A 17056-nucleotide genomic window follows, 5' to 3' on the forward strand; every position below is an offset into this window, starting at 1 on the left:
AATAGTATTGGTGAAAAAAAGGTGTATGCATCACATGTACACATAACCATCAATCATAGCTGAAAAATCAAAATCATTAGATTTTTGTCGATGAATGGCGTCTATCGATTACCGTTTACAAAGAAATGTGTAATCATTAATTGAAAGATATTGAAAAACACGTTTTGGGCCAACTACTCAAATACAAACGTTTTGATAAATTTGTAAAATTGCAAATTGCAAATAACTTCTCACATATCTATGAGTGCAGTCCGATTCATGGAGAAAGAATTCAAGGTGGTCTCATTTCAAGTTTAAGCCCAATGATAAGTGGCTTCCTTTTTATAGCTGATGAATTTGTAAACATGAAAAAAATTCCTCACCAATGTGTGACAGATTGCCTTCATTTGAAAGTCCAACATTGCAAATTAGTATTTATCGATAATTATTTGCAGTGCCATGGCAATCCTGACAACAGATATTCTATATAAGCCCGCACTGATAATTTATTCAGAACCTCGTATAAATTTCATTATACGATACTTCGTGATTAGAGAACACAAAACACAAATATTAATCATTGAAAATCACTTTATTGTCCCCATTAAAATCTATACACTTTTGCATGCATTTGAACCAAGTGTCGAAGCACATTCGCCACTCTGATTAAAGTATATCCAAAACATGCATTCTGAACGCATCAAACGCTTCTTCAGGTGTCGAAAAACTTTGACCTCTTATGTTATTTTTTACGTATGGGAATAAAAAGAAGTCATTCGGTGCCAAGTGAGGACTATAAGGCGGATGACTCATTAAATCGATATTTTGAGTGCTCAAAATTAGAGCTGGCAAAATATCGATGAGACTATCGATATAATGGATATTTTATTTTTTGTCTGAATATCGATTGATATTTTTCCTATCGATACTATAGGCAAAATTAAATTTTTTGCAAAGTTGGACACAAGCGCACCATGCGATATTGAATGTATGCTGGTCCCACTAATACCTAGGGTTGTTTCAATCTCATGATATCTTGCAATATCAGTTAGCGCAGAGCATTAATGGTTTTTGGAACAACAACAGATTTTAGACGATCCTCACGAAATTCGTCTTAGAGTGAACTACGACCTCGGTTGAATTCATCATACTATCGATAAACACTGGTCCTTGATGAAGTTTCATCGCTAAAAATTGAATTAAGTTCATCGATGCACTGTTGTTGAGTTAATCCACGTCAAAAGTTGTAAAAAAAAATTCGCCCTCTCACAATCCGGATCACCCCATAGGATTTTCGCCGTTCTACCGACTGTTTTGGTGTTCCACAGTGTTATACACACGTTAGTCGCCCACGCCCTTAACTCAGACTGCGTCGTCCTGAAAGGCTTCGTGTTAATCAAGTTCATTGACTGCAGTCCTCTGGCCTTCATCGCCAAATCGTCTGCCCTTTCATTCCCCCTCAGAGAATGCGTTAATCTCCTTCTTACACTGCAAGGACGTTCGTGACCTTACCGTCCTGGTTGTTATCGCCTTTATGGCCATTTTACTGTCGATTACTTTTTGACAAATTACAATCGTAAGTCATGATCCAATTTGTACTTACGGAACGGAATTAATCTTCGAACAAGAAGTCGATCAATAACGAATGCGAGAATAAGGCCCCAGAATACTGATTCCGTCATTCCGTTTGTAACACCTCGAAATATGCGTCTAGGAACCCATAAAGTATATATATTCTTCGTCATGACATTTTATGTCTTTCTAGCCATGTTCGTCCGTCTGTCGAAAGCACGCTAACTTTCGAAGGAGTACAGCTAGGCGCTTAAAATTTGCATAAATATATCTTATTAGTGTAGGTCGGTTGGGATTGGAAATGGGCCAAATCGGTCCATGTTTTGATACAGCTGCCATATAAACCGATCTTTGGTCTTGAGCATCTAGAGGACGCCATTCTTATCCAATTTGGTTGAAAATTTGCACATGGTGTTTTGGTATCACTTCCAATAACTGCGATAAGTATGGTTCAAGTCGGTTCAAAACCTGATATAGCTGCCATATATACCGATCTTGGATCTTGACTTCTTGAGCATCTAGATGGCGCAATTCATATCCGATTTGACTGAAATTTTGCATAAAGATTTTTGATATGACCTTTAACAACAGCGCTAAGTCAAGATCCAACCGATCTTGGATCTTGACTTCTTGAGCATCTAGAGGGCGCAATTCTTATCCGGTTTGCTGAAATTTTGTACAACGGCTTTTCCCATGACCTTCAACATACATGCCAAATATGGTCTTAATCGATCTATAGCCTGATACAGCTCCCATATAAACTGATCTCCCGATTATGCTTCTTGAGCCCCCACAAGGCGCAATTCTTATCCGAATGGACTGAAATGTTACCCAATGACTTCTACTATGGTCTTCAACATTCTATTTACTTATGGTCCGAATCGGCATAACAGTTCTTATCCATTATTCCTTGTTTGCCAAAAAGAGATACCGCACAAAGAACTCGACAAATGCTATCCATGGTGAAGAGTATATAAGATTCGGCCCGGCCAAACTTATCACGCTCTTACTTGTTTCCTTTCGGTTTATGTCACGTGGATCTTTATACTAGCATATTTTATTTAACGTCAATTTCCCACATTAAAGAATAGGAAACATTTACATTTTTCATATAAATGAGTGCAGTCCGATTAAAGTTTTAGCATAATGATCAGCGAAAATTTTTTGCTGAGTCGGATCGAAGCGCAGCTTGACGACACCTCTTCGAAGACAAGTGTTAAATGGCATACGTACCAAATCTATGGCATACATCACAAAAGTCGCCAACAATAACAAGGGAAAATTTCAACTGATGGGTCAACCAAATCAACAGCAGGACGGTTAAAATTAACACATTTAATGAGCTTGTCCCATAATTTTTCGCCAATTCGTTCACTTGTTGTGATTTGCTAGGTTTTTGCTTTTTTACACAAAATGTTACTCTTTTTAACGCTTTTTACAATTTTGGTTAGGTTTTTTGATGGTAAATTGTTGGCATCACTGCATGATATTATTGAATATCAAATTACTCCGTGAAGAACTAAGTACTGCAAATGAAAATGTTTCACATATTTTTCACAATTATATGGAGTTTCACTGCAAAATCTGAACTTAATATCCAACTTTAGTATGTTACTACTTTTTCATTTCATTTAATTATACTATCCACCCTAAAAGAAACCTAGAATGTTTCATAATTTTTAACACAAAATGTTGGCAACTGTCACTCAATTGAAAAATGCCGAATTCTCATCATTGTTTTCCAATAATTACCTTTTCTGCCAATTAACATTGTTTCTAATTAACAATAACATTACAAATGCTCAATCGATTTGTGCTAATAAACAACAGATGTCACTAAATAGCCTATGCGCCATAGTGCTACTAACACAACATAAACAGAGCACGCCTTGTAATACAATGAATGCACAAAGAATTACAGCCAAATGTGTAACGGATATGGCACAGTGGTCTGGTTGCCAAAAAAATCTTGTTTACCAAAAAAAAAAAAAAGAAAATGAGACTCTTTTGATCTGTTCACGTTCAATTACTGGATGTTACCTTGAGAAAACATAAAATTATAAATTCATTAATCTTAGAGTGAAGAAAAAATAGCAACAACAAATTAAAAAAAAAACTAAGGCTGAAGGTTGATCACCATCTATCCCTCGTTCTTTCTCTTCTAAATGATATCTTGAAATGTTAGGAAAACTAAAAATAAACTGCTCAAAGAATGACAGAAATGTAGAGGGAGAGAAAAAAACGAAAACACAAAACCTAAACATAGTAAAAGTGTTGCCCACTCATCAGCCAGCGTATGGGGCAAAGGATGAAAATGTCAACAAAGCGTTACGACGTAAAGTGCAAAATTGTCTTATCATCTGTCAACAGTTTTCGGGTGCCATGATTAAAATTGACAGCAAGATGCTAAACAGCATTAACATTTTCTTCCTAGCCCATAAACAAAGCGAAACATTTCGTATGCAACACATGCACACAGAATTTGCTGATGTTTGCATTCGTGTTTTGTTGATCTTTCGCTTCATCATTGCGGTTGTATTTTCTTTTAAAAGATTTTTATTTTCACTTTTTTTGCTTTCTTATCTCCTCTCTTTTGTGGTCGTTGAGGAATGCAAGAATTTGTTGAAGTATTTTTATTTGCTTTTTTTTATGATTTTTTCTGCATCTATTTCAGCATTTGCTCACTGTGTCATTGGTTCATAATGAAATAACACCACTTACAATACCAACAACTACTACAACAAAAATTTAAAGAAATTTCTTTTGTGAGGAATACGAAAAAAAAAAATTTTTTTGAATTAAAAATAATTTTGCATTAGTTTTGGTTAAACGAAAAATAAAACGGAAAAAAGTAACGAACCGCTAAATTAAATTGGAAGCAATTTTGTGCAAGAAACCATCTGACAGGCATATGATCATACACTGAAAAAAAATATTATAGAAGGATTTCAAAGTTGGTAGCCAAAGTTTTACCTTAGAAATCTATATCATAAAGAACAGTTGGATGTCTGAAAACTTTTAGAATGTCCTTCAGAGGAACTGGAATCAGTGGGTATGCTTCTAGCTTCATGTAAGCTAAGACAACAGGATTAGGCCTGAAGGTCAACTAATAGTCACAAAGGGGGAATTGTGAACATTCCAAAATTATGCGGCCTATTGTAAAAACTGTCGCTTGGTAGAACAGACATCTTGGCCATTGTGTCCGTAAAGACAGTTCACTGTCTGAAGGGAAAACATGTTCATAGACTGAAGGTTGCTAGTAATGACTTTTGCAGAACTGTGAGGACGTCGAGGAAGAAGAGACTACCCAGCAAACCAAATGTCGGATGTCCGACACGTTTCGGAACAATCTTAGTACCGATTTCTGTTCGACTTATCTGAGTGATATTTTCATCCATATCTCTACATTAAAAGAGATATTTTTGTTATTCATGTTACTTTGCTGCTTGTCTTGTTGATTTTTCAAACTCTCTTCTCGAAGCTCCGAAGGTAAAAGGTAGAATTGCCCAAGTTCGTACAGATTTCGTTCCGATTTCGTACCGATTGAATTGCTGGGTAAAGAACATCAGTTGTGTGTGTGTTCCGCATTGGGAATCAGAAGAAATTCTACTTTGGGCTCTCATTTCTTTGAGAACTTGTCTGATTAAGCGGATGTGATCATTCACAAATTGTTGGGCTTTTTGAAGCCATCTGGAAGCTTCAAAGGTAGAAACTAGAAAGCATCTTCCTTCTCCTCTTACTGTGATATCACAATGGATGAAAACGTCTAAGTGAGTCTAATGGCAGACTACCACTTAAACCTAAACTAAACTGACAATTGGGTTAAAAATTGCGCACTCCGTGTCATGAAAGTAAAAAGGTAACAAGTTTGGCCGCGCCTACCACCATGGAAAAATTTATTATCCTATAGTTTCCACTATATATATATATAGTTATATCCCATTATGCTTCGATTGGATGATATTTGGTTTGGATGCCCAGAAACGTTATACAAGTGCAGAGAAATCGCTTATAAAAATGCGCATTTTATGGGTTTATCAAAATATTATTATTTTGATATGGAGTTTGACAGTTGTTCACGTGAAAAGCCGAATAGAGTACCAACCCTAAAACTCTAAATTGACAGATGGATCTGTATGGCAGCTAAATCTCTAACTTTACACGCCAAAGATGTATATTTTTATATCCTCCACCATAGTATGGGGGCATACTAATTTCGTCATTCGGCTTGTAATGTAAAATTGATCTGAGTCTCAACAAAATACATATATATATATATATATATTTATTCATCTTGACATTCTAAGTAGATTTAGCTATGTCCGTCCGTCTGTCAAAAGCACGCTGACTTTCGAAGTAATTGAAACTTTCCACAAATACTTCCTTTAAGTGTAGGTCGGTTGGGATGGTATAGCTGTAATATAAACCGATATTGGATCTTCACTTCTTGAGCCTCTAAATAGCGCAATCATGTCCGATTTGTCTGAAATATTGTATGAGGTGTTTTTTTATGACTTCTACTGTGCAAAATATAGTCACAAACGGTTCATAACGTGATATAGCTCCCATATAAGCCAATCTGGGATCTTAACTCTTTCGCCGCTAGAGGGCGCAACTATTATCTGATTTGGCAGAAATTTTGCACATGGTGTTTGAGTATAAATTCCAACAACTATGCCAAGCATGGCCTAAATCGGTTCATAAGCCACACAAATCGATCTCTCAAATATACTTCTTAAGCCTCTAGAGGGCGCAATTCTTATCCGATTTGGATGACATTTTGTGCAACAATTTCTTTTATCATCTTCAAATATGTTGTGAATCGGTCAAAGAGCGACCCATATAAACCGATCTCCCGATTTTACTTCCTTAGCCCCTATAGGGGGCAATTCTTATCCGATTTGGCTGAAATGACTTCTACTGCGGTCTCCAACATCCAAACAAAGTATGGTCAGAATCGGTCCATAACTAAAGTAATCATCTGTACCTGTATAGTATACCTCCATTCTATGGTGGAGGGTATAAAATTGTAATATAAAGTATTCAAGCTAAAATTTGAACCATTTTCTAAGATCAGTGTTAACATTACTAAGGTATTTATTGCGCAAATGCAAATATGAAAACAATTGATCTCATCGACAGCCCGACTACCCTATACGTTCAAAGGTATGCCAAGCGACATCTTAGTTTGGTAGCCCTGCAAAATTGATTATACTCTGCAGGATGACGCGTTCCACAGTAACAATTGGAAAGAATCCCTCCGAACTGTTCAATGACAAGCGAGAGTTTTCAGATAGGGAGCCAGCTTTTCGTGTGAATTCTTTAATATCATGCTGGAGAAGTAGCAAGGGACTTCATGCTACTTGCCTATTGCAGGCGTCATAGATATTATGGGTCGGATACCAGAACCAGTAACTGCAGTCTTTAAAAAGATTAAAAGGGAGACAGTGAAAAAGGTTTCAGCAGTACATGAAGACAAGACAAACTGGATGGTATTTACTCTCGGAACGTCCTGTACACCCGGCCAAAAAAAAAACATGTTGAAAACTTTAACTTTGAGTACCATTAGACCAATCTCCCAATTTTACATGAGTTGAGTGCATACAAGTCGTAAATTTCATCTAATTTCGATAAAGTTTAGGATGGTAATACCATTAGCTCCTTCTACTTCTGTATTAAGTAAGGTAAATAGAGATCCACTTTTAGAAATACAAGTGAATTATATAAAACTTATATAAGTGAATTATATTAGTTCTTCTTACGTTTGATCCAAGTTTGGTATAGACTAACGTGACTTCTCAAGCTAATTTTTCTCCCAACTCCGCTGAAACTCTATACATCGTTTTATACAGATCCTAAATTCATTAAACTTTTTAAAAGAGTTCTCCAAAGATTTATGGCTCTACTTGTTTTTATACCCTCCACCATAGGAAGGGGGTATACTAATTTCGTCATTACGTTTGTAACACCTCAAAAAGTAATTGCGGATTTTTCATATAGTCGGCGTTGACAAATTTTTTCACAGCTTGTGACTCTGTAATTGCATTCTTTCTTCTGTCAGTTATCAGCTGTTACTTTTAGCTTGCTTTAGAAAAAAGTGTAAAAAAAGTATATTTGATTAAAGTTCATTCTAAGCTTTAATAAAAATGCATTTACTTTCTTTTAAAAAATTCGCAATTACTTTTTGGGCAAGCCAATATATATATTCTTGATCAGCGTAAAAATCTAAGACGATCTAGCCATGTCCGTCCGTCTGCACGTCTCTCCGTCTGTCAGTTGAAATCACGCTACAGTCTTTAAAAATAGAGATATTAAGCTGAGTTTGCCCCGGTTGGGTCATATTTGGATGTAGCGGTTCAGATTAGAATATAGACCAATCTCTCGATTTAAGGCTTTGGGTCCATAAAAGTCGCTTTATTGTCCGATGTCGCCGAAATTTGGGACAGAAAGTTAAATTAAGCCCCTCGACATACTTCTACAATACAGCACAGATCGGCCCAGATTCGGATATGGTTGCCGTATAAACCGATCTCTCTTTTTAAGGTTTTGGGGCCATAAAAGGCGCATTTATTGTCCGATATTACCGAAATTTGGGACAGTGAGTTTTATTAGGACCTTCGACATCTTCCTGGAATATGGCACAGATAGGTCCAAATTTGGATGTAGCTGCCATATAGACCGATCTCTCTATTTAAGATTTTGGGACCATAAAAGGCGCATTTATTGTCCGATGTCGACGAAATTTGGGACAGTGAGTTTTGTTAGGCCCTTCGATATTCTTCTTGAATTAGGCTCAGATCGGTCAAGATTTGGATATAGCTGTCATATAGACCGGACTCTCGATTTAAAATTTTGGGACCATAAAAGACGCATTTATTGTCCGCTTTCGCCGAAATTTGGGACAGTGAGTTGCGATAGGCTCTTAGACAAATTTCTGGAATTTGGCCCAGATCGGTCCAGATTTTCATATAGCTGCCATATAGACCGATCTCTCGATTTAAGGTTTTAGGCCCATAAAGGGCGCATTAATTGTCCGATTTCGCCGAAATTAAGTACAGTGAGTTGTGTAAGGCTCCTCGACATCCTTCTTAAATTTGGCCCAGATCGGTACAGATTTGGATATGGCTACCAAAAAACCAATATTTTGTTCTGCAAAATTTAACAATGAGTTGTACTTATACGATATACGACCATATTTTTATAAAGCTGCTATGGGGGCATAAATAATGCATTTTTACCGGATTATGGCGAAAAGTGGTTTACATTTATACCAGAGGTGATGGGTATCCAAAGATCGGCCCGGCCGAACTTAACGCTTTTTTACTTGTTTTAATATAACATTTTTCATTTTCAATTTCTCACACTCAGTTGTTTATCGAAATTTCAATTCACATTTTCCAAAAGATTCACCAGTAAATGAGATAAACAGATTTATAATTGTTATACCAATATAATTTTTTTTCTTTTAAAAAATATTTAAAAACTTGAAATTTTTAATCATTTATTTAGAAGCATAAAAGTGTTTAATATTGAAATTTTTTTCCATAACACGTTCGTTAATTGTTTTATAATCTTTTTTCATTTGCTTCAAATCCCATTCGTATTTCTATTTTTCGTACAATTTTTTAACACTAAATGCTGATTTAAAATTTTAATTTGTTTTATTGTATGTGGTTTTAAATATACAACAAAATACACCATTCTCCACACAACATTTAAAATGGCTAATTGTAGAAATTTCCAAATATCCATTAAATTTTTTTTATTATTATTTACTTCAAATTTAACTCGTATTTTGTAAAATTCCTTAAAAAGGATTCGTTATTATTTGTTTTGTATTATTTCCTTTTAAACATTGCAAACATTTTAGACAGGCTTTTATTTCGTTGAGTGTATGTCCACTGTAGTGTGGTATTCCGTCAAATATGTTTTTGACACCTTAAGTGAGATGTTGTTGGCGCTGAAGCGAACGAAGTTTTCTCCTTTGACTCACCGTTTCCATTTTCAAATTTCACAAAATATTTCGTATTTCGTTGTTACTTTCTCTCTCGTTCGCGTTTTGTTTCTTTTTTTTTTTTTGTTGTTGGTCACCTTCTTCTATTTGAATTTCTTACATTTCATATTTTCAATTACAGATTCATAAATTCACTAAAAATAGAAAAGAAACGAGGGAATTTTGAATTATTGAAATTCAATATGGTAACACCAAAACAATGGCCCTCTGTATCCGCTGATTAATTGACACTTTTTTGGCTAATTTTTCCAAAAGGTATTAACCAAGATTCACTCAAGCGTATTATGTAACGTCTTTTTTAACTAGAAAAGATTTTTTCTTAGGAAATTTTCTTTTAAATTTCATTAAAATTTCGGTTAGAAAAATTTTTCAAATTTATAAACTTGTGGCACTTTGGGTCTACGGCGCATACAAACAGGCCGTGTATGCGATTTGTTTGTCAAGCTTTATGAATTATTGCAAATATATGTAGGTATATAAAATTTTTTTGGTTGCAAAATTTTCTCAGAAGCTTAATGAAAATTTTCACTGGTAGGGTACGTGTGATGGCAATGCGTTTTTGTGCGGATACTTGGCGATATGGCGACGGCGGCGAATAGACAAATTATAACCGAAAATCGAAATGAGCAACGTTCAAGAAGCAACCAACCAACGACAACGAGAGATGTACGTACGACGGCAGCAACGTTTCAAGAAACGACAACAATTTTTTTTATTTATTTATTTTAAAGAAACAACGATAGAAATCTGGCCACGTTAAATGATGCCCAATTGAATTGTGTGCCACTCGAACACCCCGAGTACAGCGATCGATAGATCGATCGATCGACTCGAGTCACACACTGATTGATATTTTTTGTCACAATCGAGATGCTATTTTTCTTTTTTTTTGTAATGCAATTTTCTTCTTTTTTTATTTGCAATTCTTCCTTGCCGATTCGATTTGCTTGACTATCGCTGCTTGGATTCCTTTTTGTTTTGCCTTTTTTTAAATGGACGACGGGAAAAATCGGTACCGTCAACCCGTTCGTTGTGCTATTGTAAATCACCCAACGACATGAACGAGACACAGACCCGTGTTACAATAAACAATTCGGTGTGTGCCTGTTGAGTAAAGTCGGTCGATATTTTTTTACGAAATTTCGCTGATATTTATAGACGAAATATATGTAGAACTTGTTGTTGTTGTTTTTGCTGTTTCTTTTTTTTTTTTGTTCTTTCAATTTCTAATTGTTGTTGTTGTCTTCTTGGTTGCTTTTGGCCATTGCAGACTGAGTAGTACTACATGTGCACAAACTCTGTTCTAAGTACAATATTTCTCATTGGTTAGGCTTTTGAGGGAAATACAGCAAGAAGAAATGAATTTTATCTCTAAGGTGACCAGTGGTCGACTTTGAAAGTGTTTGTACATTTATGAAAGCCATATTGTTGGACCTGCGGTAAGGCGGGTATGGAGCCCTTACCTCCAAAAATACAATATATCAACCTTATCCACAAATTTTACAACAATAACATAAACCCCTAAAGGCTGGTACTATGTTTGCTTATCGTGGAAAATTTTTTTTTTTTTTCAGCCAACAGTTCAGCTTGTCAAAACTTGAGTGATCTTTATTACAAACTAGCCGAACCAGGCCCGCTCCGCTGCGCCTTCTTTTACTTTATACGAATTTTAGTTAGGATGTAAGGTGTACTCCATTCTTAAAATACTTCATTTCAGCCCGATATTCTCATGATGTCTGATTTAGGTGTGTTTTCGGGGGTGAGGTGGTCCCCCAAACACTTGGCCCCGAAAAATGTCAGCATCGTGCTCTTCTCTCAAATACCATTTCTTTAAACTTATTTTACAATTGGTTTTGAGGGGAGTTTGCAGGATGAGGCGTCCCCCAAACACATGGCCTCAACATTGGTTATCAAATTCGTTGGTGCCGAATGTTGATATCAGATTCATGGTATACTCCCAAATACCTTTCATTTGAGGCCCATTTTTACATAGTCGGCAAACATGACCGGTTTGGGGGGTATTTTTGGGGGATGGGGCGGCCACTCAGTGACTTGGCTATGAAAATATATATCAGATACGTGTTGTACTCTAAAATACCTCTTATTTGAGGCTCACATTGCAATATCAGCAAATACTTCATAATTGGGTGGTGTTATGAGGGTGGGGTGGCCACATAGACACTTTTCCTGAACATTGATATCAGGTTGGTGGAAGTAATTCCAAAGAGCTTTCATTTGAGCTCCATATTGCTATGGTCGTAAATTTGTCCTCTTTGGGATGGCCCCATAGACACTTTTCCCGAATATTGATATCAGATTCGTGTTTTATTTCCAAAGAGCTTTCATTTGAGCCCCATATTGCTATGGTCGTAAATTTGTCCTCTTTGGGGGATGTTCTTGGCGATGGGAGGCCCCTACACACTTGATCCCACATCTGGATGTCAGATTCGTATTCTACATTCAAATACCTTTTATTTAAGCCCCATATTGCCATGGTCAGTAAATAAGTCCTCTTGGGGAGGTGTTTTGGGGAAGGGGTGGACCCCCAGAAACATGACCCCACATTTAAATATCAGATTCGTATTTTACTCGCAAATACCTTTTATTTAAGCCCTATATTGCCATGGTCAGTAAATAAGTCCTCTTTGGTGGGTGTTTTGGGGAAGGGGTGGACCCCCAGAAACTTGATCCCACATTTGAAAATTAGGGTAAGGGGGAGTGTCCGCTCGGATCCGCGGGTCCGCGAATATCGAATTCGTGCCATTGTAGCCTATGACGCTGAACGCGTTCGAATCCTGGCGAGAACATCGGACAAAGCGATACTTGTCCCCTCTTAATGTTGGCGACATTTGCAAGGTACAATGCCATGCGTGGTCATTTAAAAATGTTCCCCAAAGAGGTGTCGCACTGCGGGACGCCGTTTGGACTCTGATATAAAAAGGATGTCCCTTATCATTGAGTTTAAACTTGAATCGGAAAGCACTCATGTGGGAGAGTTTGCCCCTTCCCGATTCCTGGTGGCAATGTTCTTCCTTGTTCTCATTAGGGCAGAAATGGCACCTCAGACATTTCGACTCAAATATGGATGTCAAATTCGTGCTGCACTTCCAAATCCATTTAATTTGAGCTCCATATAACCATGGCCGGTAAATATTAACCGTTTGGAGGGTGTTTTGGGGCTGAGGCGGCCACCAGCACTTTGCACTGAAAATACATATAAAATTCATTCTTTATTCCCAAAGGAAATGAAGTTCAGTTCAGGGGATACTTTAAGGTGTATTGGCTCCAAAATTGGATATCAAATTCGTTTTCTACTTTCAAATACCTTTCATTTGAGTCCCGTATTGTCATAATGAGTCAAATAACCCATTTGACATATCTTTAGGAGGAAAAGCGCCACCTGGACTTGAATGCAAATTTTAATGTCATATTCGTAATCTACTCCCTAATACCTTTCATTTGAGTCCCATATAGCCATGGTCGGCTAATATGCCCATTTGGGGGTATTTGGGGTTGGGCGACCTCCCATTACTTGGACCTAATGTTTTATGCCATATTTGTAATCTACTGCCTAATATTTTTCATTTGAGTCCCATATTGACATGAACTTCGAATATATCTGTTTAGAGAAGTTTTTGGGTTGTGGGGCCCGCTGGGTACTTGGACCCAAATTTTAATACCATATTCGTTTTCTGGTCTCCAATACCTTTCTTTTCTTTTGATACCCTTATTGTGCCCATCGGACCACTTTCGGTTATGGGTGGAGTTTTTGGGGTAAGGGCGAGGATCCGCTTCCACCCGATATCTAATAATTATATAGCCTACGTTTCCTTCCAGACAAACGTCCACAATCTATGAAAATTTTAAGATAATCGGTGCAGCCAAGTATCATAAAGTCATAATGGGTCTAATGGCGTTTTTGAGGGTTGGCGTGACCCCCTATACTTCGTGTTGATTTTGTATGCCAAAATCATGTCCTCCTAGGACATCGATGTCCTCCTAGGACATCGCCATGTAAAAGTAATTAGAAACGATGCCTAAAAGTAAGTAGTTATTAGTTTTTGAATGAGCCTACCTTTCTGGTTATTTAGTAATGAGAGTTTTTGCGGGGTTTTATAGAATAGTACGGAAAATTAATGTCAAAACTCTAAAATATGTGGCTGATATGAACAGATTAATAAATTAATAATATGAAATAAAAAATATCGAAAATAAATCCCAATTTCATAAAAATAATGAAAACAATTAAGAGCGTGCTAAGTTCGGCCGGGCGGAATCTTATATACCTTCCACCATGGATCGCATTTGTCGATTTCTATGCGCAGTATCTCTTTTTAGGCAAACAAAGAATATTGAATAAGAATATGCTATTGTGTAATATTTCAGTTCATTTGGATAAGAATTGCGCCTTGTAGGGGCTCAAGAAGCAAAATCGGTAGATCGGTTTATATGGGAGCTGTATCAAGCTATTGATCGATTCAGACCATATTAGAGACGTAAGGTCATCCAAATCGTTTGAGAATTGCGCCCTTCAGAGGCTCAAGAATGAGAGAATGAGAAATGCGCGCTCTATGGACTCAAGAAGTCAAGATCCAAGATCGGTTTTTATGGCAGCTGTATCAAAACATGGACCGATTTGAATCATACTTAACACCTTTATTGGAAAAGATACCAAAACACTACGTGCTAAATTTCAGTCAAATCGGACAAAAATTGCGCCCTCTAGAGGCTCAAGAAATCAAGACCCAAGATCGGATTATATGGCAGCTATATCAGGTTATGAACCGATTTGCGCCATACTTAGCACAGTTATTGGAAGTCATAACAAAATACCTCATGCAAAATTTCAGCCAAATCGGACGAGAAATGCGCGCTCTATTGGCTCAAGAAGTCAAAATTGCAGATCGGTTTATATGGCAGCTATACCAGATTATGAACCGATTTGAATCATAATAAACACGGTTATTGGAAAAGATACCAAAAACTACGTACTAAATTTCAGTCAAGTCGGGCAAAAATTGCGCCCTCTAGATTCTCAAGAAGTCAAGACCCAAGATCAGTTTATATGGCAGCTATATCAAAACATGAACCGATTTGGCCCATTTACAATCCCAACTGACCTACACTAATAAAAAGTATTTGTGCAAATTTCCAGCGGCTAGCTTAACTCCTTCGAAAGTTAGCATGCTTTCTACAGACAGACGAACGGACGGACGGACCCATTATTAGGTATGCCTATGAGTAACAAGAATTTGCTTACTGGTATGTCAGTGTGTAATGACATGTGCTTACCTAGTTTTTGCTGGGTGACTTTGTTTTGGTTTTGTTGTATTATCCCTACTTCTATAAAATGATACAGATTTGTAATGCTTCAATTTTGGGAACATAATCAAGATTTGTGTATTAATTTAGTATGTTCTATTAAAGTGAGTGGCTGTGTATGGAAGTAAGACAACATTTATTTAGAATGATGTAGGGCATACAAAGCCTATACAATCACTGTAGTATTTTGTTTTATTTTTTTTAATTTTTTTTTGTATTTCTGTATTTTATTTCCCAATATTCATTTCGTTTAACAAGAATTTCTATACATTTGAAATGTTATATATGAACTTACACACATGTATATAATCTGTACATACAAATATATTTATGTTTATGTACATATGTACATACATTTGTGAACCTATATACATTTGTGTGTGCATATATGTAGCTCAGTATATATGTATGTATATATGTTATTTGATCAAATCATCCTTATAGGCAAAGCGTCCTCCACAAAAAAAAAATAATCTTAAGCACAATCACCAGCAGTGAATCCATTATCATCATAGTAGACAACTCAATCATCCCCATCACTAACAACCACAGGCTTTATATTGCTACAAAATACATATGCATATATAAGAGATTATAAGAGTAGGTCAAAGATTATACGAAAATAGAAAATTAAAATTTTCTGCGGTGGTTATCTCCTATGGAATTGAATCAAAAAAAAATTTACAAAATCTGTCATTTGTCTCCTGAGCGTGCGTGAAGGTGAGTCCACATAAAAAAGTCGTAGGTGAATAATTTTTTTTTTGTCATATGAGCGTGCGTGAGCATTAAGGCCTGGTCATGCCCTCGTAAACTCACCGTAAAAGTTTAATAAATGTATCGTAAATGTAAAACGGCAATTATGCTTATAACAAATCCTAGCATTTGACATTTCAAATTAACAAAGTTTAAAATTACGAATATTAGGAACAATAAATACGGTGCACTAACTCCAGAAGTCTTTAATGAATCAACAAAATGCATACCTCATAGTCAAGTTTGAGGAGTACACGATGCCACTCTTCCCGGATAATGAGGGAGCATTTTACAACGTAGAGATAGAGTCGATAGTCACCACTTTGGGTCGCTGGATGTTCAACAAAGTTTCTTTGCTACGTGGCAGGATTATCCACGCGGACTGCGGAGATAGTGTGGTCAGAACACGGATGACAAGAGGGGCGCCTCAGGGAAGGGTGTTCTCCCCAATTCTCTGGAATCTAGTGATAAACCAAATTTTGTTGGATCTCAAGAGATGGCGTAAGAATGATCGCATCGGAGGATGACGTCGTACTACAGAGTTGGCCCTCTTCACTTCGAGATATAAGTTATCGGAGTTTAAACTCCAGTCTGGACAGGTGTACAACAACCAAACCGCCATCTTGTCATCAAGCTGATCTTCGTTTTGCCAACACGCGCAATGCCAACAAAAATCTGCCATCTTAATACTGTCAAACCTGGCCGGCCACCTTTTTAAATCCGCCTTGCATTTTCCATTGTTTTTTTAATGAAAGATATCATCGACCACCACCATAGGATGGGGTATACAAATCTAGTCATTCCGTTTGTAAAACCACGAAATCTTCCTCTAAGACCCCATAAAGTATTGGGTTGCCCAAAAAGTAATTGCGGATTTTTCATATAGTCGGCGTTGACATATTTTTTCACAGCTTGTGACTCTGTAATTGCATTTTTTCTTCTGTCAGTTATCAGCTGTTACTTTTAGCTTGCTTTAGAAAAAAAGTGTAAAAAAAGTATATTTGATTAAAGTTCATTCTAAGTTTTATTAAAAATGCATTTACTTTCTTTTAAAAAATTCGCAATTACTTTTTGGGCAACCCAATATATTCTTGATTGTCTCGACATTCTGAGTCGATCTAGCCATATCCGTCCTTTCGTCCGTCTGTCGAAATCACGATAGAGGTCGAATGCATGAAGCTAGCCGCTTAAAATTTGCACAGATACTTAATATTGATGTAGGTCGTTGGGGTTTGTAAATGGGCCATATCGGTTCAGATTTAGATATAGCTCCCATATAAACCGATCTCCCGATTTGACATCTTGAGCCGCTGAAAGCCGCAATTTTTGTCCAATTCGGCTGAAACTGCATGCGGTGTTCTGTTATGACTCACAACATCTGTGCCAAGTTCGGTCCAAATCGGTATATTACCTGAT

General features: G+C 36.8%; 1 protein-coding gene across 4 annotated transcripts in view; it reads right to left on the bottom strand.

Moving 5' to 3' along the window:
• LOC106088457 (obscurin) overlaps positions 1–10451 on the bottom strand; it is an 87474-nt gene extending 77023 nt beyond the window's left edge. Inside the window, exons 1-2 of one of the 4 annotated variants that reach the window (XM_059368518.1) lie at positions 10215–10451; positions 9545–9699 (exon numbers count right to left, since the gene is read on the bottom strand). In XM_059368518.1, coding sequence (XP_059224501.1) covers positions 9545–9553 — 9 coding nt within the window. In that variant the 5' untranslated portion in view covers positions 9554–9699; positions 10215–10451. The remainder of the gene's footprint in view (positions 1–9544; positions 9700–10214) is intronic. The other 3 variants (XM_059368519.1, XM_059368521.1, XM_059368522.1) reach the window with 3 other exon arrangements.
• Between the last annotated feature and the right edge of the window lie 6605 nt (positions 10452–17056).

Source organism: Stomoxys calcitrans, chromosome 5 (genome assembly GCF_963082655.1).
Source record: "Stomoxys calcitrans chromosome 5, idStoCalc2.1, whole genome shotgun sequence".
Lineage (NCBI taxonomy): Eukaryota > Metazoa > Arthropoda > Insecta > Diptera > Muscidae > Stomoxys > Stomoxys calcitrans.